Source organism: Podarcis pityusensis (genome assembly GCF_964106645.2).
Source record: "Podarcis pityusensis genome assembly, chromosome: W".
NCBI lineage: Eukaryota > Metazoa > Chordata > Lepidosauria > Squamata > Lacertidae > Podarcis > Podarcis pityusensis.
The window spans coordinates 6,623,634-6,647,240 of NC_138045.1; the positions used below are offsets into that span (position 1 = coordinate 6,623,634).

The 23,607-nt window shown below is 48.4% G+C and overlaps 1 protein-coding gene across 1 annotated transcript; it reads right to left on the minus strand.

Annotated features, from left to right (window-relative positions):
• Positions 1-13,502: 13,502 nt before the first annotated feature.
• LOC308467716 (uncharacterized protein) lies at positions 13,503-19,454 on the minus strand. The gene is made up of 2 exons (XM_080989414.1): positions 18,661-19,454; positions 13,503-16,281 (listed from the first exon to the last, which is right to left on the minus strand). The coding sequence occupies exons 1-2, from the start codon at positions 19,385-19,387 to the stop codon at positions 15,272-15,274; spliced, it is 1,737 nt and encodes a 578-aa protein (XP_080845540.1). The 5' UTR covers positions 19,388-19,454; the 3' UTR covers positions 13,503-15,271.
• Between the last annotated feature and the right edge of the window lie 4,153 nt (positions 19,455-23,607).

The window sequence follows — 23,607 nt, forward strand, 5'->3', positions numbered from 1 at the left end:
ATTGTCATCTCATCTGTCCTTGCAGTTGAACGGCGTGGCCCAGGGAGAGAGGGAAAAATAGTGGAAGTGAACAGCTGGCTTCGCAAATGGTGTAAACAGGAACGGTTTGGATTCTTAGATCACGGACTGCAGTTTCTTGAAGATGGACTTCTGGCAAGCGATGGGCTGCACCTCACAACTGTTGGGAGGAAAGTTTTTGCCAAAAATCTCAGAAACCTCATCAGGAGGGCTTTAAACTGACTAATGTGGGGGAGGGAGACAGTGCTCCTGAAGGTAGGAGTCTATCAATTGATGAAGATGATCCAAATGTCATAGACCAAATGGAGCAAACAGCACACAGACCTAGTGGTGGGAGGAAAAAATCCTTAAATAAGAGTCACAGGGGAATGATTAATGGACTTCAATGTCTGTACACTAATGCGCAAAGCATGGGAAATAAACAAGATGAGCTTGAGCTCTTGGTACAGCAAACTAAATATGACATAATAAGCATCACTGAAACCTGGTGGGATAAGTCCCACGATTGGAATGTAATAATGGAGGGATACAATCTATTTCAGAGAAACAGACCAGACAAGAAAGGAGGAGGAGTGGCGTTATATGTCAGGGATGTGTATACCTGTGAAGAGATCCAAGATTTAGAACCTCAAAGCCAAAGTGAGAGCATTTGGGTCAAAATTAAGGGAGAGAAGAATAACAGTGACCTCATTGTGGGAGTTTACTATAGATCCCCAAGCCAAACGGAGGACATAGATGATGCCTTCCTGGAACAGATGGCCAAGCATGCAAAAGGAAGGGAGATAGTAGTAATGGGGGACTTCAACTACCCGGATATTTGTTGGATGTCAAACTCAGCCAAGAGCATAAGGTCAAACAGATTCCTCACTGGCCTTGCAGACAACTTCATTGTCCAGAAAGTGGGAGAAGCAACAAGAGGAACAGCCATTTTAGATCTGGTCCTAACCAATGTTGATGACCTGGTTAGTGGGGTAGAAGTGGAAGGATCATTAGGCGTGAGTGATCATGCTCTTCTGAAGTTTACTATAGAGCAGAAAGGAGCAGCCAAGCATACTAGGACTCAATTTCTTGACTTTAAGAAAGCCGACTTCATAAAACTTAGGGAAGTGCTGGGTGAGATCCCATGGACAGTAATACTAAAAGGAAAGGGAGTTCATGATGCCTGGGAGTTTGTTAAGAGGGAGATAGTAAAAGCACAACTTCAGGCAATACCAATGAGACAGAAACCAGTCAAGCTTGCAAAAATTTATCATGCGCCCGATAATAAATGTTGGAAATGTAAAGAAAATGAAGGTAGTTTCTTTCACCTTTGGTGGACGTGCCCAAAGATTAAGGCTTTCTGGGAAATGATATATAATGAATTAAAAAAGGTATTTAAGTATACCTTCTTGAAGAAACCAGAGGCCTTTCTCCTGGGCATAGTCGGCCAATTGGTGTTAAAAAAGGATAGAACTTTCTTTATGTATGCTACAACAGCAGCAAGAATACTTATCGCAAAGTATTGGAAGACACAAGAGCTACCCACACTGGAGGAATGGCAGATGAAATTGATGGACTATATGGAATTGGCGGAAATGACTGGCAGAATCCGTGACCAGGGAGAAGAGTCGGTGGAAGAAGATTGGAAGAAATTCAAAGATTACTTACAGAAATATTGCAAAATTAAAGAATGTTAGAGTGATGTTGGATTGAAATTAAGTGGCTTCTAGCTGTACAGGCTTTAAAGTTATATATAGGTTAAAATTTAATGTTATATTATATTAAGATTAATGATTGGGATTAAAAAGGAGGGAAAGGAATTGCTGGACAAACAAATTGAATTGGAATACAAAAGAGGGAGGTATGAGGAGGTCCGGGAAATAAGTAAATGTAAAAGTTGTGACGAAAAGATGGAATTGTTTTTAACTGTTTTTTCTTTTTTCTTTTTGTATTTTGTATGGTGTATTTTTCTTTCTATTTTTAAATTTCTTTTTTTTTTATTAAGATGTCTCTTTTCATGTGAAACTTCAATAAATATCATTAAAAAAAAAAAAAAAGGAAACATGTTAGGTGCCTAAAGAAGCCAGGGTGGCTATCTAAAGAACTTTTAACTGAGTTAAGATTAAAAAATGTACAAAAAATGGAAAAGGGGGGGAAACCACCAAAGAGGAATTCAAACAAATAGCCAGCACGTGTAGACACAAAGTCAGAAAAGCTAAAGCACAGAATGAACTCAGGCTTGCTAGAGAGGTTAAAAGCAACAAAAAAGGCTTTTATGGGTATGTTCGTAGCAAAAGGAAGAACAAAGAAACAGTGGGGTCACTCAGAGGAGAAGATGGTGAAATGCAAACAGGGGACACAGAAAGGGCTGAACTCCTCAATGCCTTCTTTGCCTCAGTCTTCTCCGATAAAGAAAACAATGCCCGACCTGAAGAATTTGGAGCAAATGATTCAGCAGAGGAAACACAGCCCAGAATAACAAAGGAGATAGTACAAGAATACTTGGCTAGTTTAGATGTATTCAAGTCTCCAGGGCCAGATGAACTGCATCCAAGAGTATTAAAAGAACTGGCAGATGTGATCTCAGAACCACTGGCAGTCATCTTTGAGAATTCCTGGAGAACAGGCGAAGTCCCGGCAGACTGGAGGAGGGCAAATGTTGTCCCTATTTTCAAAAAGGGGAAAAGAGAGGACCCAAATAATTACCGCCCAGTCAGTCTGACATCAATACCAGGGAAGATTCTGGAGCAGATCATTAAGCAAACAGTCTGTGAGCACCTAGAAAGGAATGCTGTGATCACCAATAGTCAGCATGGATTTCTGAAAAATAAGTCATGTCAGACTAACCTGATCTCGTTTTTTGACAGAATTACAAGCCTGGTAGATGAAGGGAACGAAGTTGATGTAGCCTACCTTAATTTCAGCAAGGCATTTGACAAGGTGCCCCATGATATTCTTGTAAAGAAGCTGGTAAAATGTGGTCTTGACTATGCTACCACTCAGTGGATTTGTAACTGGCTGACGGACCGAACCCAAAGGGTGCTCATCAATGGTTCCTCTTCATCCTGGAGAAGAGTGACTAGTGGGGTGCCACAGGGTTCTGTCTTGGGCCCGGTCTTATTCAACATCTTTATCAACGACTTGGATGATGGACTCAAGGGCATCCTGATCAAATTTGCAGATGACACCAAACTGGGAGGGGTGGCTAACACCCCAGAGGACAGGATCACACTTCAAAACGACCTTGACAGATTAGAGAACTGGGCCAAAACAAACAAGATGAATTTTAACAGGGAGAAATGTAAAGTATTGCACTTGGGCAAAAAAAATGAGAGGCACAAATACAAGATGGGTGACACCTGGCTTGAGAGCAGTACATGTGAAAAGGATCTAGGAGTCTTGGTTGACCACAAACTTGACATGAGCCAACAGTGTGACGCGGCAGCTAAAAAAGCCAATGCAATTCTGGGCTGCATCAATAGGAGTATAGCATCTAGATCAAGGGAAGTAATAGTGCCACTGTATTCTGCTCTGGTCAGACCTGACCTGGAGTACTGTGTCCAGTTTGGGCACCACAGCTCAAGAAGGACACTGACAAACTGGAACGTATCCAGAGGAGGGCAACCAAAATGGTCAAAGGCCTGGAAACGATGCCTTATGAGGAACGGCTAAGGGAGCTGGGCATGTTTAGCCTGGAGAAGAGAAGGTTAAGGGGTGATATGATAGCCATGTTCAAATATATAAAAGGATGTCACATGGAGGAGGGAGAAAGGTTGTTTTCTGCTGCTCCAGAGAAGCGGACACGGAGCAATGGATCCAGACTACAAGAAAGAAGATTCCACCTAAACATTAGGAAGAACTTAGGAAGAGCTGTTCGACAGTGGAATTTGCTGCCAAGGAGTGTGGTGGAGTCTCCTTCTTTGGAGGTCTTTAAGCAGAGGCTTGACAACCATATGTCAGGAGTGCTCTGATGGTGTTTCCTGCTTGGCAGGGGGTTGGACTCGATGGCCCTTGTGGTCTCTTCCAACTCTATGATTCTATGATTCTACCTCTCTTCCTCAGCGGCCGCAAGGTCGGGGCTCCCCTCTTTTTTCTCCTTCCTCTTTCTCTCTCTTCCTTCTCCTTCTCCTTTCCTCCTTCTCCCTGGGTTGGCTCCGGGGTTTTTACTGCCCCTGGAGCGCCGCTGGGCAGTCGGCCACGTGGCCGGGCGCTCTTGCTCCCACCTCAATTTGGGTCCTGGGGGGGTGTCAGCGGTTCCCCCAGTTGTCGCGCCGGGCATCCCTGGCTCCCCCTCGGCAGTGGCAGCGCAGGCGGCAGTCTCAGCAGCCTGAAGCCAGCCTGGTAGTGCACTTGGCTCTGGCTGGCTTCAGGAGCTGCTCATTGTCGTGGCACCCGCCATTTTGCCTCGCCGGAAGTCCCCATATGATGTGTCTTGTGCCGTTGAACCAATCACACAACATTCCTTCCCTACTAATAAATCTACAAATCTACAATCTGTTGGGGACAGATTTGTAAATCCGGAGACTGTCCCCGGGAGACGGGGACATCTGGCAATCATTCCGTAATAGGGCTTCTCCTGCCTTTGCCAGTATGTCAGGCTTCTCAGCCTCCTTAAAGAGGGCGTTCAGAAGCACTTGTACGTCTGGCCATATGGGATTGTGAGTGGCGAAGGTGGCGCAGTCTGGATGAGTCCCTCTGTCTTGCTCTTTGGTCACTGTGACCGAGCACCATTTGGGGCCGATCAGGATCTATGGGGAAGGGGATCCACCCAGAAGTTGTGGAGGGAACGGGAAGAGAAGCTTGGTCAAGAGACTGGCTCATGTCAGAAGGAGGCCTGACTGCATCCTTGGCGAAGCCCAGGGCAGGGCAGGAAGGCAGCATTGCCCAGCGGGAAGGCATTCGGAGGCAAATCATCAGCAAGGAGCAGGAAATCCCCTCCCCTTCCCTCAAGAAGACTGAAGAATCTCTAGTGGGCATTCAGGTGAGTTCAGCATCCCAGGTCTCTGGGGTGTTCCTGTCCATTACAAAGCTGACTCGAGGCTCCGTCAACTGAGCCCCTACACTCCTTACGTACATGAAAGGGGCACAGAAAGGATGGGAGGCAGCCTTTTCCTGGAGCCGTCTTACCTGCAGCAGTTCACTCGCTGGCTGCTGACCCTTTTCCTCCATCACCTGGATGATCCTCTCAAGAGAGGAGAGTTTCCTGCAGAGTCTGGCCAGCTGCTCATCCCTTCTCCCTGCAATCTCCTTCTCCACCTCTTCCACATGATTCAGCAGGCGCTTTTCTTCTTCTTCTTCCAGGAACTGGCGCAGTTGTCTGAACTTCTCCACAGTCTTCAGCCTCTCCGGTTCTGAGGAGGTCTGAGTGAGGAAGATGGTCAGCCTTCAAAACATCAGCAAGAGAATTAGGATTTGAATTGAACTGCTTCCACCCTCTCAGCTCACAAGTCCTCAGGCTTCTCCTTGACTGCTTTTCACATAATAAACAACAATGAGAAATAAACTCTATTTAGCTGCATTCAAAGGTGAACTTACCTAATTCGCAATTCTTGGAAAAATATGGAGACCAAAACAGCAATCTTTTGAAATTCACACCTCTGAATTTCTCAAGGTTGACCCAGCCAGGTAATGGTCACAAAAAATGTATTTATGAGGGCAAAGCACGTATCAACATCTTTATACGAGAAGGTAGCCACCCTAGAATTTGATTCATTTTCAGAATAATAAATAAATAACAAACCGATATGGAAAAAGGAGAAATGGGGAGAAGTTGAAATAGGCAGATTTCCCCATCCCTCCTCAGTCCGGACTTGCTTCTTGAAGTGCTTGTTCCCTCACTAGTAACAATAGGGACACTTCCAAGGAGGTCTTTGCTTTCCTTGTCCAGGTCTGCTTGATAGGCCAGAATTTCCCCTCTCTCTTTCCTCCGAATCGCCAGGCGGCGACAAAGAGAGGAGATGAATATTCTACTGGCTTCTTGGGTCCAGTGGCCTTGCTATAATAGGAAAGTAATTGACTGGAGGAAAGAAAAGTACAGAGGTTTTCAACCTTTTGGGGTCCACGGCTCCCTGGACCAACTCCCTTCTTTCTGTGGCACCCCTGGGGGGCTCAGGAGACCAGTTAGGTCCCCCCTTGCTTGCCTCCCCTCCCCCTTTCTCGAACAGCCTCCCTTGCGGAGTGCTCTCTCAGCCTCGTCTCCTCTCCCCTCTCCTTAGGAGTCCTCCTCTTGGTCTCTGAGCTGCCCCTGCTGCCCCCCAGGGGCCTGGGACTTGCCTGTCCATTCCCAACAGCAAGGGCCCCTCGCCAGTTGGCTTGCTTCCTCTGAGCCCACCTCAGCTCCTGGCAACCCACACCCCCTGGCCAGCCCCAGAGGCACCATTCTCTGGGGGAGAACAGCTGGGCAAGCCTTGGGGAGGCAGAGATGGCATCCGAGGAGGGAGGGAAGGAAAGAGGGACAGAGGCCAGTGTCTCCCGCGGCACCCCTGACCATCATTCAAGGCACCCCAGCTGCCACAGCACACTGCTTGAAAACCACTGCAGAACTGGGATGGGAAAGGTTTCTAGTCCAACTAACTGGTCTGGAGAAGAGGAAAGGCAGCCATGCTTGCTCCTTTGTCTTCTCCGAGGAGACTTCCAGCCTGACTTCTCATCTTGAGGCCCCAGGGAGAAGTGGGAAGAGGAGGAGGAGGAGGAGGAGGAAGCATCCCCAGAAGAAGTGTGGTCCCCACCAGTAGGTGCTTCCACCCCCCACTCCTAAATCTGCTTCCAACAGATACTGGGGGGGGGGGGGGGATTCTGCACCATCTGGTCAATTCCTGGTGTTAGGAGAATTAGAAGGTCTAAGATATGAACACATACATAAATACCGTAAGTAGTTCTCATCACAAAAGAATATCCAGGTAAACCCATGAACAGCCAGGTAAACCCATCAACAGGTTTCCTGCCAGACAGGAATCTGCTGTAGGCCACCCCTTCTGTGATGTATGTATGATGTATGGAGGGGTGGTCTTGGGCTCCAGGGTGGGCAATTTCTATATAAGGACTTGGTTCGGGGTCTCCTCCTCCCTCCTGCGTGGGGGGGTGTGAGCACCCTGTTGCAACAGGTAATAAAGATCTGGCTTACTAGCTGCTTTGCTTCTCAATATTCTCTGGTTGGCCTCTGTTATTTTCTCCTACCGATAGAGAAGCGACAAAAGGACTCTATATGGGCTCTGAGGTACCCCAGAAGGGAAAAGGAGCCGTTTTTTTCCTTATAACACTGGCCCCCATTCCTCACCCCCTTTCAGCTGACCCCTTGCTGCTCTCTGCTTGGCAGGGTATTGAGGAGGCATCCTGCTAGCCAAAGGAGACATGTGCAATTCACATTTGTAGTGTTCTAAATATGTACAAAGCAACCTTGCTGGGGGATGTGGATGAGGTTAACCCTTTCTCTCCCTGCCATGGTCCCAACCCAAATCTTTGAAGCTGCTGTATTTCAAGGGAAGATCCCTTGGCCCCCCTGGTAGAGAGAAAGACTTCGACTCCCTCCTCCCAGGCATCCCAGCAGCCCTCAGGCTTCCCCTTGGCTGCTTCTAAGGTAATAAACAACCACCAATGAATACCATGACTACTTTGGATCTGAGAATTCAGAAGATCACCTGCCAAGAAGAATACACAGCTATTTCTCCCCCTCAAGGTACCTTGTATTCCTCGACAGCCTCTTCCAGAGGAATCGCCTCGTGGTGTTGGTGCTTCTTGGATCTGCCCCAAACCACACAGATGGGGGCTTCATCCTCCTTGCAAAAGAGTTTCAGGGGCTCCTGGTGCTTCTCACAGAGTCCTCCTTTCCCTCTTGAAGACTGAGAGTCTTGGCTACTTCGACAAAGGTAGCCAATTGCCGATTGCGGACGAGGCTCCTTCTCTGGATTCCAACTCGGCCTTGAGGACAGGAAGCCAGCCTCCTTTTTGCCCCGCTGCACTGGATCAGGCCGGACAGGCAGAAGTTGTGCCCACACTCTGGGATGGTCCCTGTGTCGTAAGAGAGTCAGGGTCAGAGAGGGGAATGAAGGAGAAGGACCCTACCAATATCAAATAGATTGCATTCTGCCTTCACACCCTACAAGAAGGTCAACGGTGCCTTGGGGAATGGATCCTTTTTCGCTGTATCTTTCTCATTGACTTTAAGAATGGATCTGAATGTATTTTTCGACTCAAATGTATTTTTCCTCAAAATGCTGTACTTTTCTAAATGTATCCAAATGTATCCGAAGGGTTTTTTGTATTTCCCCCCAATCTCATCTCCTAGAGAATGTTCCTTAAATGTAACAATCACTTGTTCCAAATGTATTTGATTCAAATGTATTCGAGTGTATACTTTTATGGGAAAACGTAGCTAGGACAATGTGGATATATATCTTGCTTATAGTGCCTTTGAACGGTCAACGTTCAACCCTCTATCCTTTCAGGAGCTGCCAAAAACACTCTCCACACCACACTGCCACCTAGTGGGTCTACAAATGATACCATGAATACACACAAATACAAGCTCTAAAATAAATTAGTTTTATTTTCCCATAAGTATGCAAACATAAGACCATCACACCCAAATTGATAGCTATGCAGAACAGGATTCCCCCCCTCCCTCCATCGGATAGCTGCCTGCGCGGCTGTCTTTGAGGGGGGTGGAGGGAGGAACGGGCGGGATTTGTAAGGCCCCTCTTTTCACATGGTGTCCTGTTGTGTGGTCGGAAAGTACTCTTTATTGTTTGATTTGGGTTAATGTCAGAATAAAAGCGAGTTCCTTCAAAATAACACATTCCTTTTTATCTTACCAATTTCTCATATTGTAAGAAGCGGAAGAAGAAACCATAGAGAGCATTCATATTTTCCTGGGAAAACGTAGCTAGGAAAATGTGGAGATATATATTGTAATGGTTCTAGGGGTTTCTCGTGCGTAAGCTTGTCCCAACCTCTGGCTGGGTTGCCTGAGTGAATCTTTCCTGTCCGGGCAGCCACTCGCCCGTGACTGTCTCAATCGCTGGCAGAATCCATCAGTGGGCGTTTCTTAAACTTCTTCCAGCAAAGAAGCTCTTTGACGCCAAGTCTCCTCCTACTCTCCCTGCGCGGAAGCCTTCTGCGCAAGGAGGGCGTAGGCAGCGGAGGACCCTTCCTCTCCCCACTGGTCCCCGGCAAGGAGTCATGGGACCGCCTCGCCGATTCCCCCATCTGCCCCCCTTCTCCACTGGAGCTACGTTGATTCTCTTCCCCGGAAGAGGGGCTGCCTCTCCCACTCCCGGGACGCTCTCCGGGATCCCTTTGGAGCTTGCTCTCTCCCTCAGACACTGATGGCAGTTCCCTGACATATTTATATTGCTTATAGTGCCTTTGAACGGTCAACGTTCCACCCTCTATCCTTTCACGAGCTGCCAAAAATACTCTCCACACCACACTGCCATATACTGGGTCTACAAATGATACCATGAAAACACACAAATACAAGCTCTAAAATAAATTAGTTTTATTTTCCCATAAGTATGCAAACATAAGACTATCACACCCGAATTGATAGCTATGCAGAACAGGATTCCCCCCCTCCCTCCATCGGATAGCTGCCTGTGCGGCTGTCTTTGAGGAGGGTGGAGGGAGGAACGGGCAGGATCGACATCGGATAGCTGCCTGCCTGCCTGCCTGCCTGAACATGCCGTGCACCCGGGGGGCGCTGCGACCAGCGCCCATTGGGAAGGAACAAGACAGGAAAAGGAAGGAAATGGGAGAGGTTTTTGTAAGGCCCCACTTTTCACATGGTGTCCTGTTGTGTGGTCGGAAAGTACTCTTTATTGTTTGATTTGGGTTAATGTCAGAATAAAAGCGAGTTCCTTCAAAATAACACATTCCTTTTTATCTTACCAGTTTCTCATATTGTAAGAAGCGGAAGAAGAAACCATAGAGAGCATTCATATTTTCCTTCTGATCAATGAAGTCAAACGTTACAATTATCCATTTTAGAATGAGCACCTATAGGGAGAAGACAGATCTCAGTAAGCCAAAGCAAGACCAAGACAACCAACCCCTTCTGGAATATGGTCAGCGTGTACAACATCTAGCTGAATCATCACCAGGATAACTAAGTCAGACCGGGGGAAATATCATTCTTCAGAACCAAGACATCATTACCATTGTTACGGTAAAATCTGGGTGCGGGGCTACTCTGCCACCCAGCTCGTCGGACTAAGTCCGCGGGTCCCTGTGGAAGAAAAATGAGCTCAGCCGGAGACAGGAGCAAACTGCAGAAGATCCAAGTTTATTGCGCAACAGGTTCAAGGCGAGATTGAACAGCGAGAAAGGGGTGACATGAACTTTTGAAATTTCCCTCCGTGTCCCAGAATACAGTGCAAAATACATCCCAGTTACATCATGAATACATTAAGAAGAGGTTGGGTTACACCGGATTAACATATGGAGGAGGGAGGGGGGAATATGCAGAGCTGGAGATATGCACAGATAAGCACATCCTGAGAAGACAATGGTCCATGTATGCATAGTCTGTCACCTGGCATCGCCCGGAGGAAGGGCTTGGCAGAGCGATTTGACAGGATTAGGGTCTTGACACCTTGCTTGAGGGATTATGGAGGACAGGGGAGGTGTTATGGAGTCCTAGAGAAATTGAGCAAATTGGCACGTTGATTTTCTATGAATTTTATAGATTTTAGTCCCTTTTGACATTGACAATTGGAAATAAATGGATATATTGTAGCGAAGAAGAAGGTGAAGAAGACATGCCCCCCCCTTCCGTATCACCATGCTTTCCAAGTTACCTGAAAGTCACTAGAACACTTGCGAGCACAGAGCCAAGACACAGCTGAAAGAAGAGAATCCTCTGTTATTACGGAAATGGGAATCAGAGTCTTCAGTAGCCTAGTGCTTATCACTGTGCCTGCAAGACATTGAAAGACACTGCTTAACATGCTTAAGATCTTCACTCTTGATAATTTCTCACAAGCTCGAAGCAGCCCCGGTTCTTGTTAAGGGAGAAGGCAGGGCAATGCAGCTACTTTGGCATACTTTGCTGCCAAGGGGAAAGAGAAGGCAAAACATGTTTTCTTTACCAAGCTTGGCACTGAGTGCGATGTTCAGCAAGTTCTGAATTTCTTCTGGTGCCAAGCCTCTCTCTTGCGCAATCTTTTCCACAGTCTCCAAAGGACTCTGCAAAGCTCCCTGCTTCCGTGAGGCACTATCTTGAATTAGAAAAAAGGCAAAGTGTGATTCAAATCCATTCGAAAAACTGTCCTCATGCATGATGGCCTGTCCAATGGCTTGCTTTACCATCAATTGGCAAGGGAGCCCCATTGAGATGCCATGGCATTTGGAAAACTCTGGAATGCTGAACTTGCCTTTTGCTTTCTTGCTCCTTCGTTCAGTGGGTAGGTAGGTGTAGGTCGGGGCAAGTCGAAAGCTTCCTTGAAATTCCTCAGCCCCAGCCAGCATTGCCAATGGGCAGGATGATGAGAATTGTAGTTCAGCAACGTCTGGAGGGCCAGAGGTTACCCTCACCTGTTTCATCGGTTAGTGTGCTAAGATCTGGGCACAAGCCCAATTCAGCTGACGGTACTTAACAAGGGCTTGCTTTACACAAAACATGAGAGCTAATACACTATTCTGCTCCAATATACAAAACAGCCCCTTCTCTAGAGAAAGCTCAAGAAAATACAAACTTCGGGGTTTGTAGATGGTTGTAAAGGTTGCTGAAAGGTTTCCATTTCACTAGTTGGAAACAGCTTCCAGGCTAGGCAGGATCAAGTTTGCTTTGTAACTGTTCCTGTCTGCCTGCTTGCCATCGTGCATATTTGTAAACCATTTCTGCCAAAATATCTACATCTGCAATAGTAGTTTCTGGAAGCAGACCCTGCAAGAGTGCACACTCCATGAAGTCCATATGAAGAGTGTTACGGAATGGAGGGGGGGCATATGAACGAAGTCTTACTCCCGAGTAAGAGACGTGGAGCCCGAGGCGATGACCTCAAGGGAACCCTGCCACACTAGGACTCCCCTCGCCCCGTCACAACGTTGCACCAAGCACCGCACAAAAGTCCAAAACCCCGAGAAGAAAGCGCCATTTCTGACCCCGTATCCCGGTGCTATACACGATCAATGTATTTGATGAATGAACAATGTATTTGCATGAGGATGCGCTCTAGCCAATCAGATGGCGTTGAATGTAGCCCTTCAGCCAATCGCAGCAATGCCATGGCTCTGCAGAGGCAGCTCAGCTCCAGCTGTTTTGCAAGCTCCAGTGAGCGCTGACAAGGTGATGACAGCTCCCGCTGCAAGAACAACGGACTGAGTCAATCAAAACCTCGTTACCCTGTTAATCCAATCAAAACTAGATGTTGTTTAGTTGTTTAGTCGTGTCCGACTCTGCGTGACCCCCTGGACCAGAGCACGCCAGGCCCTCCTGTCTTCCACTGCCTCCCGCAGTTTGGTCAAACTCATGCTGGTAGCTTTGAGAACACGGTCCCACCATCTCATCCTCTGTCATCCCCTTCTCCTTGTGCCCTCCATCTTTCCCAGCATCAGGGTCTTTTCCAGGGAGTCTTCTCTTCTCCTGAGGTGGCCAAAGTCTTGGAGCCTCAGCTTCAGGATCTGTCCTTCCAGTGAGCACTCAGGGCTGATTTCCTTCAGAATGGAGAGGTTTGATCTTGCAGTCCATGGGACCTTCAAGAGTCTCCTCCAGCACCAGAATTCAAAAGCATCCATTCTTCAGCGATCAACCGTCTTTATGCTCCAGCTAGATACAATGTAGCAATGTCAGGCCAGGCCACTTCCGAAAAGAACCGTCTGTATTAAAGAAGCCTAAAAACGCTTGGAAATTCATAGAAAACCACTGGTTTCACCGATTCGCTTCATTCCTCCGCCAGTCTGCTTCGTTGGCCAAGGACTTGGGAACCCCTCGGTCCCCACCAGAATTCTCCAAGCGGGAGGTCACCTACTCACAGGAAGGTACTTTACCCGTAGGTGACAATCGCTGGGCAAAAGCTCTCCTCCGGACTTACCCAGGCGGCAGACTATGCAAACCAAAGTTCTATTGTCCTCTTGCAGTAGGTGCTTAGCATGTACTTCCCAAGACATATCCTGTATTTGCATGTTACCCCAACACATTCCTCCTATGTTAATCATGTATAACCCTCCCCTTTTCTGATGGAGTGGTGATGTTTAGCGAACTGTCTGCTGGGATAAGATAGGCACTTTTAAAAGTCCTTGTCACCCCGTTCTCGGGGTTCAATTCCTCTCTGAACCTGTTGCGCAATCAACTTTGGTCTCCGCTATTTGCTCCAGTTGGTGGCTGGACTCCTTCTTTGTTCTGCAGGGACCCACGGGCTTTGAGCAGCCTCCCACCTGGATTTTTCCGTAACAACAGAAACTCGACTAACCCTCTTGAGAGAAGAAAGGTGGCTTTTGCTCCCACTGCAATGTTGCGTGGCGAGTTCCCGCCCCCCACCAAGAATAAATAAACACACGAGACACCATAATTAAGGTTAATTGGGCGAATTAGGCCACAACTTTATTGAATTCAGGAATGAGAGGCATTGGCTTAGGCATTGGTCCTAACGACTATCCGGCTCCAGCCCATTTGCTGGAGGCACGGTGAAGGGTTAACACTGATCGGGGGAGTCTCCCGCCGAGGCACGTCGACTAGGAGCTCCCCCGGGTCACCGCTCTGGGGCGTGCCTTTGGCCCACACCTCCATAGGCTTCGGACAGGGCCACGCCCCCCGGAGTCCTTTAACGGACCACCCTTCGTTCACTGGGGGGAGGTGATGGCGTTCCTCCCCCCTAACACATCCTCTTAACCCCTTCTTACCAATGCCTACCGCCAATGCCGAAGAGTTGTGACGAGTTGCTACGAGGTAGGCAAAAAACCAAAAGGCTGGAAATTGCCAATTGGGAAAAATTCCTACCATGCCCCTTGCGGCGACAGGCCGAAGCCCATAGCAAAGTCAGACCTACCTAAAGCCCAACTAAAGGGAGGGAGGGTGGGGAAACGTGGGGCTAGCCGGAGAAGAGAGGGCGAGCCCCCTCCGCTCCGGCCCTAAATAGGGCAAGCCACGCCCCCTCCAGCCAGCCGATTGGCTGGCCGGGAGGCGTGGCCGGATGGGATTCCCCTGCTCTCGCGGGGGCTGAGACCAGCCCCCGCTCACGTGGGGAAGGGCGTGATGCCCGCAACCCCACCTCCTGGGGCAGGCCTGGAAGTGGCTTTGCGTGGCGAGTTCCCGCCCCCCACCAAGAATAAATAAACACACGAGACACCATAATTAAGGTTAATTGGGCGAATTAGGCCACAACTTTATTGAATTCAGGAATGAGAGGCATTGGCTTAGGCATTGGTCCTAACGACTATCCGGCTCCAGCCCATTTGCTGGAGGCACGGTGAAGGGTTAACACTGATCGGGGGAGTCTCCCGCCGAGGCACGTCGACTAGGAGCTCCCCCGGGTCACCGCTCTGGGGCGTGCCTTTGGCCCACACCTCCATAGGCTTCGGACAGGGCCACGCCCCCCGGAGTCCTTTAACGGACCACCCTTCGTTCACTGGGGGGAGGTGATGGCGTTCCTCCCCCCTAACACATCCTCTTAACCCCTTCTTACCAATGCCTACCGCCACCGAGCAGTCGCTCGCCGCCAATACTCTCATGCCTGAATCCACTCCCTTATCCCCTTAGCAATATCCATCAGCCAAACATCGTTACCAGCATCCGAAAGATGCACGCCATCATACCGGTAGAGGGCCTCAAGGTTGAAACGAATGCCCGGGTGGCCGATGACCAACCCCCCCAGGGCTGCCACTCTACGCACCACCGCCCGATCCAAGGCTTTCCTAGCCCTATTCATAGCTATCGGGCACCTGCAATCTCTCCAAACCCGCCTCTCCATCAGCGAGGCCCAAATAATTGTGACATTCGGGTAAGCTGCCTTCAGCTCCTCGAAGTCGCTAAAAATGTGCCACTGCAAATCAACTGCCTTCCTGTAGGCTAGGTCGTTTTCGCCTAATTGTATCAGCAAAGCGTCTGGGGGGCCCTCCACTGCTGCTCTGGCCTTAAATGCCGGCAGCATCTCGGCCCAGCGCATTCCCCTCCGGGAGACCCAGGAAATGGTGATGTCAGGTGGAAAGCCCAAGCGTGGCCCGAGACCGGAATTAATGGCACGGACCCTGGCCCAATGCACAATACTGTGCCCGATAATCCAGACGCGCACCCCCATGTCACCTGTAGGAAATTGAGAGAAAAGGCCATGGTCAATCACCATCACAAATTCTTTCTCAAATAACGTTTGTACGCATCAGACTTCCAGCGACCTAAGTCCCTAATCCTTTCTGCTGTAAGACCCAGGTGCATTGCCGTGGTGGCTGCTCCAATCCTGAAAGAGTGTGCTGCAAAATCTGCTGCGGGGATGCCGCATGCTGCTAGCGCTAAGCGCATGACCCGAGTGAACTGGTGACGCGTCAAAGGTAAACCATCTGCGTGGATCAATAGAGGCCCTGCCGAGCTGACCCTCAGGGATAAGAAGCGCCTCGTGTCTTTAACTGGACATGGGCCAGGCATGCCAGTGGCCATCAGCTGAACCAGAGCCCCCCTCCCGTACTGGTCTGTTTTGGAGCTGCGTATCCGTATTACCAGGTCCTCCCGTGACAGGGTAACATCGCTTAAAAGCAAGCCCCGGGAGAAACCGTGCCGACCCGCTTCATAAACTACCTCACCCACGCGCAGAGCTCCAAAAAAGGCAATGGAGAACGCCGCTGAAAATAGGCGCGCCTCGTACTTTGACCAGCATACTGCACGCAATTTTTTATGGATTTGGGAAAGGATGTCAAATGATATCGGCCTTCTCATATCGCAGTTTGGGGGCTGTAGCCTGCGCCAACCCTCTAACGTCCTTCGTATAACAAAATCGTCACAAGGATCTGTGGAAAATACCGCCTTGCAAAAGAATGAAATTGCTGCGGCTTGAAGGTTGAGGGTTCTAGGGGCGCGGCCCAAGCGTCTTAGGTAAACTAGGTAAGATAGCACCTCTGGCTTGACGGGAGGGGCATTGCTCTTGATGGCTCGGGTTTTGTCGCGGAATTTTAAAAAATCTGACCAAGCCTTCTTATACGATCTCAAAGTGGAAGGTGCCAATGAGGCCATTACTCCCTGCATCACTTCTGGCTCCCAGGCCTCTGGTCCCCATGCCTCTGGTCCCCGAGACTCCAAAGATGTTCCGGGAATGGCTGCGGCAGAAGCTCTGCATCCGGTGCCAACGAGCGGAAGCGGTCCATCTGAAAGCGAGATAGGGCGTCCGCGATGTCATTATTTACACCAGGCACAAATTTTGCAGAGAAGTGGATGTTGAGCTCTAAACACCGGAGAACGAAGGAACGCAGGAGGACGCCTACCCTTGGTGACCGTGCGACCTGCCTGGAAAGTACTGCCACCACGGCCTGATTGTCGGTGTGGAAGCACACCCTATGGTTACTAAAGGTTTCCGGCCACAGGTGCACTGCCACTACTATCGGAAAGAATTCCAGGAAGGTTAAGTCTCTGTTAATGGGGCCCCCTTGCCAGTCGGCGGGCCAGCGCTGAGCACACCATTGGCCCCTAAAGTAAACGCCAAACCCCAGAGAGCCCGAAGCATCCGAATGGACCTGGAAGTCAACCAGCAGCGACAAGTTGTCCTGCCACAGGGAAATGCCGTTGTAGTTCTGCAAGAACTTCAACCAGACTTCCAGGTCGGACTTCACTTCCTTGGATAGCCGTACCCTATGGTGAGGGGAACGCAGCCCTGCCAACAACTTCGCGAGGCGGCCGCAGAATGGGCGGCCAGGGGAAACCACGCGGCAAGCAAAATTTAAGTGACCTAACAGTGACTGGATTTGCCTGAGTGTAACTTTTCTTAGGGGGAGCAGCTGCCGAATCAGGTCACCAAGCGCGATGAGTTTTTCCCTGGGAAGTTTTGAGGTCTGAGCGACAGTGTCCAGCTCGATACCTAAGTAAACCATTGTCGTAGCCGGACCCTCAGTTTTGTCGGCGGCTAGAGGAACCCCCAGTTCCCCTGCTAATGATATAAAGGCTTCAAGGAGCTCTGAGCACTTAAGCCTGCTATTGGCCACGAGGATAAAGTCGTCCAGGTAGTGCGACACGCCCTCGGCGCCGGTTCTAAAGCGAAGCGCCCAGTCTAGGAAGGTGCTGAATGCCTCAAAGGCTGCGCAGGCCACAGAGCAGCCCATGGGCATTGCCTTGTCTACAAAATACGCCCCCTCAAATTTGAAGCCAAGCCACCGGAAATCTTCCGGATGAACTGGCAGGAGTCTAAAGGCCGACTCAATGTCACATTTTGCCAGCAGCGCCCCCTTGCCGAACTTGCGTATGAGCTGTACCGCTTGGTCAAACGTGGCATATCTAACTGTGCAGAGTTCCTGTGGTATCGCATCGTTGACGGACCCCCCCTTTGGGTAGGAAAGGTTGTGGATCATGCGATACTCACCGGGCGCTTTTTTGGGGACTATGCCTAACGGGGATATATGGAGGCCTTCAATTGGAGGGACTAGGAAGGGGCCGGCTACCCTTCCTGCTTTAATTTCCTTACTAATTTTCTTTTGGGCGACCTCGGGCATCTCCCTCACCGATTTTTGGTTTGGAGGATCACCTGAATTGGGGGGAAAGGCTACTGGGATCCTGAAACCAGTACTAAATCCCTCCCATAAGTATTGTGCTGCCGTCCTGTTAGGGTAAAGGTCTAAAAGGTTTTTTAGCGGGGTCAACTTGATGGGGGACCAGGCTAAGCCCAGACTGGAATTACTGTCTGCCACCCTGGGGTCCAAATGGCGCTCCGTGGCCACCTCTCGGTCCCTGGTTATAGGCGCCTCTCCCACCCCGAAAGGGCTGCCTCCCTTTAATGCAGGCAGTGGCTGGGTGGTTACCAAGGCATTTTTCGCACTCGTGGCTGTACTTACAGACAGCCCGTGCACAAACCCCCTTGTTGTACTCCCAGCACAGTCGCCTCTGCTTAGCAGTGGTCTTCCAAGATCTTGACGACTCCTGGGGCTTCTTCTCCACGAAGGGACCCACGTGCTCTGACCAGTAATTTTGGTCCCTCAGATCCCAGCGCGTGGACGACAACTGTGATGCATTTCTGCGGAAATCTTCATCATAATTTAGGGCAGCAATATCTCCCGCTAAATCCCGTGCCCTCCTGACATGAGCCAGGTACGCAATCAAGTGCATCGCCCGCTTTGGATAAGCCGCGCTGACGACGCCCATGAACACCTGGAACCCATCCAGCCAGTTGTCAAAAGTACGTTCGGGTCTAGGTGTCCTGTACCTGCGATTACCATACTTGCGCTTCTTCTCTCCTTTACCCATAAGCTTTGCTGGAGGTATCAGTCTGAATATATCTATAAAGTCCCCATTGAGGATTTTATTCCTCTTTCTTGGAGATAAATGAGAGCCTACGATGAAATCCGTAGACAGATTAGTGGACGTTTTAACATCCTGAACCAATGCGCCATCCTTCCATTCAAGGGTCCCGTTAAAGGATTTTCTGTAGGAATTGGCCCTTCTCTCATGCACCCATAAAGGAAGCCCCACACAGTCCTCCCCGTGGCCCCAATACTCCTCCCTAGGAGCATCGCTATCCGAATCGGAAGAAGAAGAGGTACCTGAATCATCCTCTGAATCCGAATGCCTGCACTTCTTCTTCTTCTTTGAGGTGTGCTTCCTCTTCTCTTTCCTCTTCCCAGAGTGGCTCTCGGGTATGGCTTGATCCGGAACGGTGATCGCCTGCGCTGCTTGCGTCCCCAGGGCTTCCTCGTCGGAAGAAGAACTTGAGGCACCCTCGGCTGGTGCCGTCTGTAGTGGCGGGTTCTGAAAGAGACTCGGAACACCTGGATCCTTTTGCAGATTAGTAGCCCCAGGACAATGAACGCAAGCCTTACCCTTTCTGCCTCCCCTCGGGGCCCCTTTTGCCTTGCCCGGGACGGCCGACTGTGCCCGGGTATTCCTTTTGGGCCGGGGTGTTGTCTCCTTGGCTGCTTTCAGCGCTGCCACCGTGGCTGCAGAAGTGCCGGGAAGATGCACCTCGTTGAGTTGTGTATCCGGAATGAAATCCTGTGTGAACGCTCTTGGTGCCTCCGGTACAGATACCGCCACCATCGGTGCTGCTGCCGATGGTGCCCCTGGCGCCAGCACTGGAGCCGCTGTCGCTTGCGCTGCCGGTGTTGCTGCCCCTTGTCCTGAAGATCTATGCCTATAGAAGTCCTGAAACGCTGTGAAAAAGTCTGCCAAGGCTTGAGGGTTACTTGGGATGACAAAGGGTTGGGGCTCCTCCTGATTCCCCTGAGGCCCCCCAGATGCAGTGGAGTTTACTTGGTTTCCTTGACCAGACATAATGCGAATTAAGACTCTTGCTTACCCTGATCAATGACACACCAACCACGTCGCACAACTAATGTGCGTAGTTTCAGAAGGAAACAGAGGCAGACAGTGAGCAGAGCAATCCAGTAAAAGAATAGCTATGCGTTCAAAATTATAGTTGTTATTGATATACGTCAAGTTTTATTTATTTATTTATTTATTAGCTTTTTAATTTTTAGTTTATTTTATTTATTTTATTTTGTTTTGTTTTATTTTAAATATTATTATTATTAATATTATTACTATATATATATATATATCGAATGCGTACAACTGTTTTTAGATAGAAGGGGTGGGTGCTGTAGGCAGGGGGCAGTAACTGCCCTTGCTCCTGATCAACGAAATAAATTTAAAGCAAGCACCAATTGAAAAAGTTGGCCAAATGAACCAAATTCCAATTAATTGAGACGGAATTAAGTAATTAACTTGGCATGAAATAATATATACTGACTCTAAACAACACCCAAAGCAATGAGGTAAATTAAATAACCAAAAGACTTAAATCAACCAAATAAATCTAATCACCAATTAAATTAAATTGATATACAATCAGAATCCAGCGGCAATTGATTTGCCCTTTCACTTAGTCAACCAAATGAATTTAATGTTCCAGCCAAATGAATTAAATTAGGCTGCAATTTCTATCGCTCCTTAATTCACTCTTTAAATTACCTCCGAACCAAATTAAAATTTTTAAATGCAGCAGCAACAAAGTAAAATAAAGCGAGGTAAAGAATATCAACAAAGTAATATAAAGTAATAAAGCAGTAAAGCAGTACTAGCTGAATTGCCTTATGCAGCACCTTGCAAATTTAAATTACTCCATAAATCACCCTTCAAGTTTGCCTCCAAACCCAATTAGAGTTTTTAAATGCAACAGAGAGGTAAGATCACTTGTCCAGCAGTAAAGCAGTAAAGAATTATTAGCAAAGTAAAATAAATCAAAGTAAGATCAATCAAAATAAAACAAAGTAAAATATAACAAAGTAAAATAATATCAACAAAGTAATATAAAGTAATGAAGCAGGAAAGCAGTGCAGGCTGAGTTGCCTTATGCAGTACCTTGCAGATCTAAACTGCTCCTTAAATCTCCCTTTAAATTTACTTCCGCACCAAATTAGAATTTATTTAAATACAACAGGGAGATAAGATCATGGAGATAAGCCTAGAAGTTATGAAAATCAGCCTCCTGTGCTTAGCCTTAGAGCAATAAACAGCAGAAGCACTCACACTGAGCACTGAGTATCCAATTCCCACCACAGAGTGCCTCACCTAAAATGGCCGCCGGGCCAAACCACGTGGTTAGCTCAAAATGGCGGCCGCAACTTCCTGGTTACCAAGCAACACAGCTATCAACTTCCTGTCCCTGGCTGCCAGCGTCCTGCCCCTGTGTTTGAAACAATAAACCTCAACCCGGGCGCGCTAAATAAAATCAAATCGGCAAATCAAATCATACTACACCATACACACCAGTCACAGGCCGACAGGCACACACCTCACTCCCCTTTTCAATGCTTCAAAACGAAGACCTGTACTGATTTAAAGGAATATTCCCAGAAAAATTGCCCCTATTAAAATGGCGGCCGCCCCCCTGGTCACGTGGCCCCTTAAAGGGCTATTAGGAAGAGATCGTTACTAAGCAACCCCGCCGCCCCTTCTCACTAGCTTCAGCGGCAAGTAACACACAGCCGGCGTGCTGCTAAAGGATCCCCTGGACTCTCCCAGATTTTTCAACTCACGTGTGTTCCCTGGCGCAGAGCAGCCGGTGCACAATACCTCCTAGACAAGGACACGTCAGCTGCTACCGTTGCCTTTACCTCTCTTAAGCCGATGTGGAGAAAAGCTGCGCTGAACTATGCCAAGCAGCCTCTTTCAGACGAAAGGACCTATGAGAATAAAGCCCACCCCTGCGCTGCGAGTGATTTCAGCCCGGGAAAGCTTGCAACTGAAGCTGCTCTGCGAGTGATTTCAGCCCCAGAAAGCTTGCAGTTGAAGTGGAGCTTGGACTCCAGAAGGAATTAAATTTCCTTTAGTGATTTCAGCTCGAAATGCGAACAGCAGCTGCAGCTTCGCCCGGAAAGATCAGTGCCTGCTGCACTGAAGCTCCACGTGGCAAAAGAAAAAAGGCTCCAACGACGACAGGATCAGCTGGGAAACGTGGGGCTAGCCGGAGAAGAGAGGGCGAGCCCCCTCCGCTCCGGCCCTAAATAGGGCAAGCCACGCCCCCTCCAGCCAGCCGATTGGCTGGCCGGGAGGCGTGGCCGGATGGGATTCCCCTGCTCTCGCGGGGGCTGAGACCAGCCCCCGCTCACGTGGGGAAGGGCGTGATGCCCGCAACCCCACCTCCTGGGGCAGGCCTGGAAGTGGCTTTGTAGTCTAAATAAGCACATCTTCCTACAAGTGAATAGTAGCCACCTGTCTGGGGGGAAATAAAGTGGTATGCTGAGAGACAGTGTTACGGTGGAGAGCAAATCTGTGTTCCACAATCCGAACATCCCGAGAGAAACCAGATGGCAGCTTTTTTTTACTGTGTCCACAGAACTCAATGAAAGCCAACCAATGGTTTTGCAGTTGCTTTCCATGGACATTTTGCAACCAAGCACAGAATTCCTTGAACCTCGGAAACGCTTCTGATTTCTGCTTGAGTATGAACACATGAATGTACCTGGAAAAAGCATCAATCAATACCATGAAGTAGTTTGCTCCACCTAGAGAGGTTGCAAGTGGACCAACAAGGTCTGCGTGGACAATCTGGTAGGCTTTAGATGCCTACCTGCCAGAAACCTTGCCCTATTGAACTGTGTGTCATCATGATGGCCTTGGCCGGTTGTGAGTTGTGAAGGCCGCTTCCTGCAAAGCCCTTTTCACCTGGCCTGGGGGGCAGGGCCCAGACACCAGCTCTACTAAAGAGGCTCCTGGTGAGACCAGAGGGACATCGCTCGGCCTGACAAGAAACCCAAACTATTGGTTTCTTTTGCCCCATCTTTTTGTGCCTGCTAAACAGCAGTGTCATGCTTATGATAATATTTTATTCTCTTGGGAATTCTGCTGTTTTAAATGTGCATTGTATATTTGACTTTACTTAGCAATGTTGGGTTTTTTGGGGGGGGAATGCTTAAGTTTTTTGTTTTGTTTTTGTTAACTTTGTGTTAAATATGTATTCTGTAGTTGACTTCCTTTGTAATGTTTTATTTTGAAATCTTTAATATTTCAGTTTTTGGTTAACTATGTTGCTTTAACTGTATACTCTATATTTGACATTCTTCAGATTGTTTTATTTATGTTTTAATATGCTGTAAACTGCTTTGATTTTTTTTCTTGAAAATATAAAGTGGTATAGAAATGAAATTAATAAATAATAATAATAATAATAATAACAACAACAACAACAACAATAATAACAATAACAATAATGTTCATTGAAATGTTGTGTCTAAAGACTGCAGCCGATGGAGAGATCACCCCTCCCTCAATTTTCTATCAGATTATTTAGATTTGGTAAATAATTCTTATTGCTATTCTTATTGTATTGATTATTATAATTGATTTATGTAGTTCTGACGGTTTAGCTGCCTTGAGCATGAAAATAGAAAGGCAGGATACAAACCTAATCTAATAAAGAGCCCTCCTCTTCCTCCTCCTCCTCCTGAGCCTGGGGCAGGACCGTAGCCTGAGAGAGAGAGGGTTGCACAGTTCCCCGATTATTTTGGAGGAATTCCACACCACACATTTAAAGCTCTTACACCACTTGAAAGAGTCCAGGCTTTCCCTCAAGAATCCTGGGAACTGTAGTTTGCCAAGGGTGCTGAGAGATGTTAGATCTATAGCAAACAGAGGTTCCCAGGATGTGTTGGGTGAATCTGTGACTCTTAGTGCAATGGTTCTTGAAATGTGTGGTTGTGACCATTGTCCTCATAACAGCACTGGGGTTCGGATTGCAGTGTGTGTGTGTGTGTGTGTGTGTGTGTGTGTTGCAGAATGGTTTAATTAGCTCATTCTCCTCCTAGCACATCGTCTTCATTCAACTCTGGCTGTTGAATGAATGCTTTCTTATAATCATTCTTATGTTTAAGTGGGCTTTGGCCTCCTTCCAGACAGCAGCTTGAAAGGGAAGCAGAGGAAAGCTCAAATGATGACAGAAGGCAGGGGCATCCAACAACCCAGAGTTTTGGTTTGGATGTGACACTTTGAGA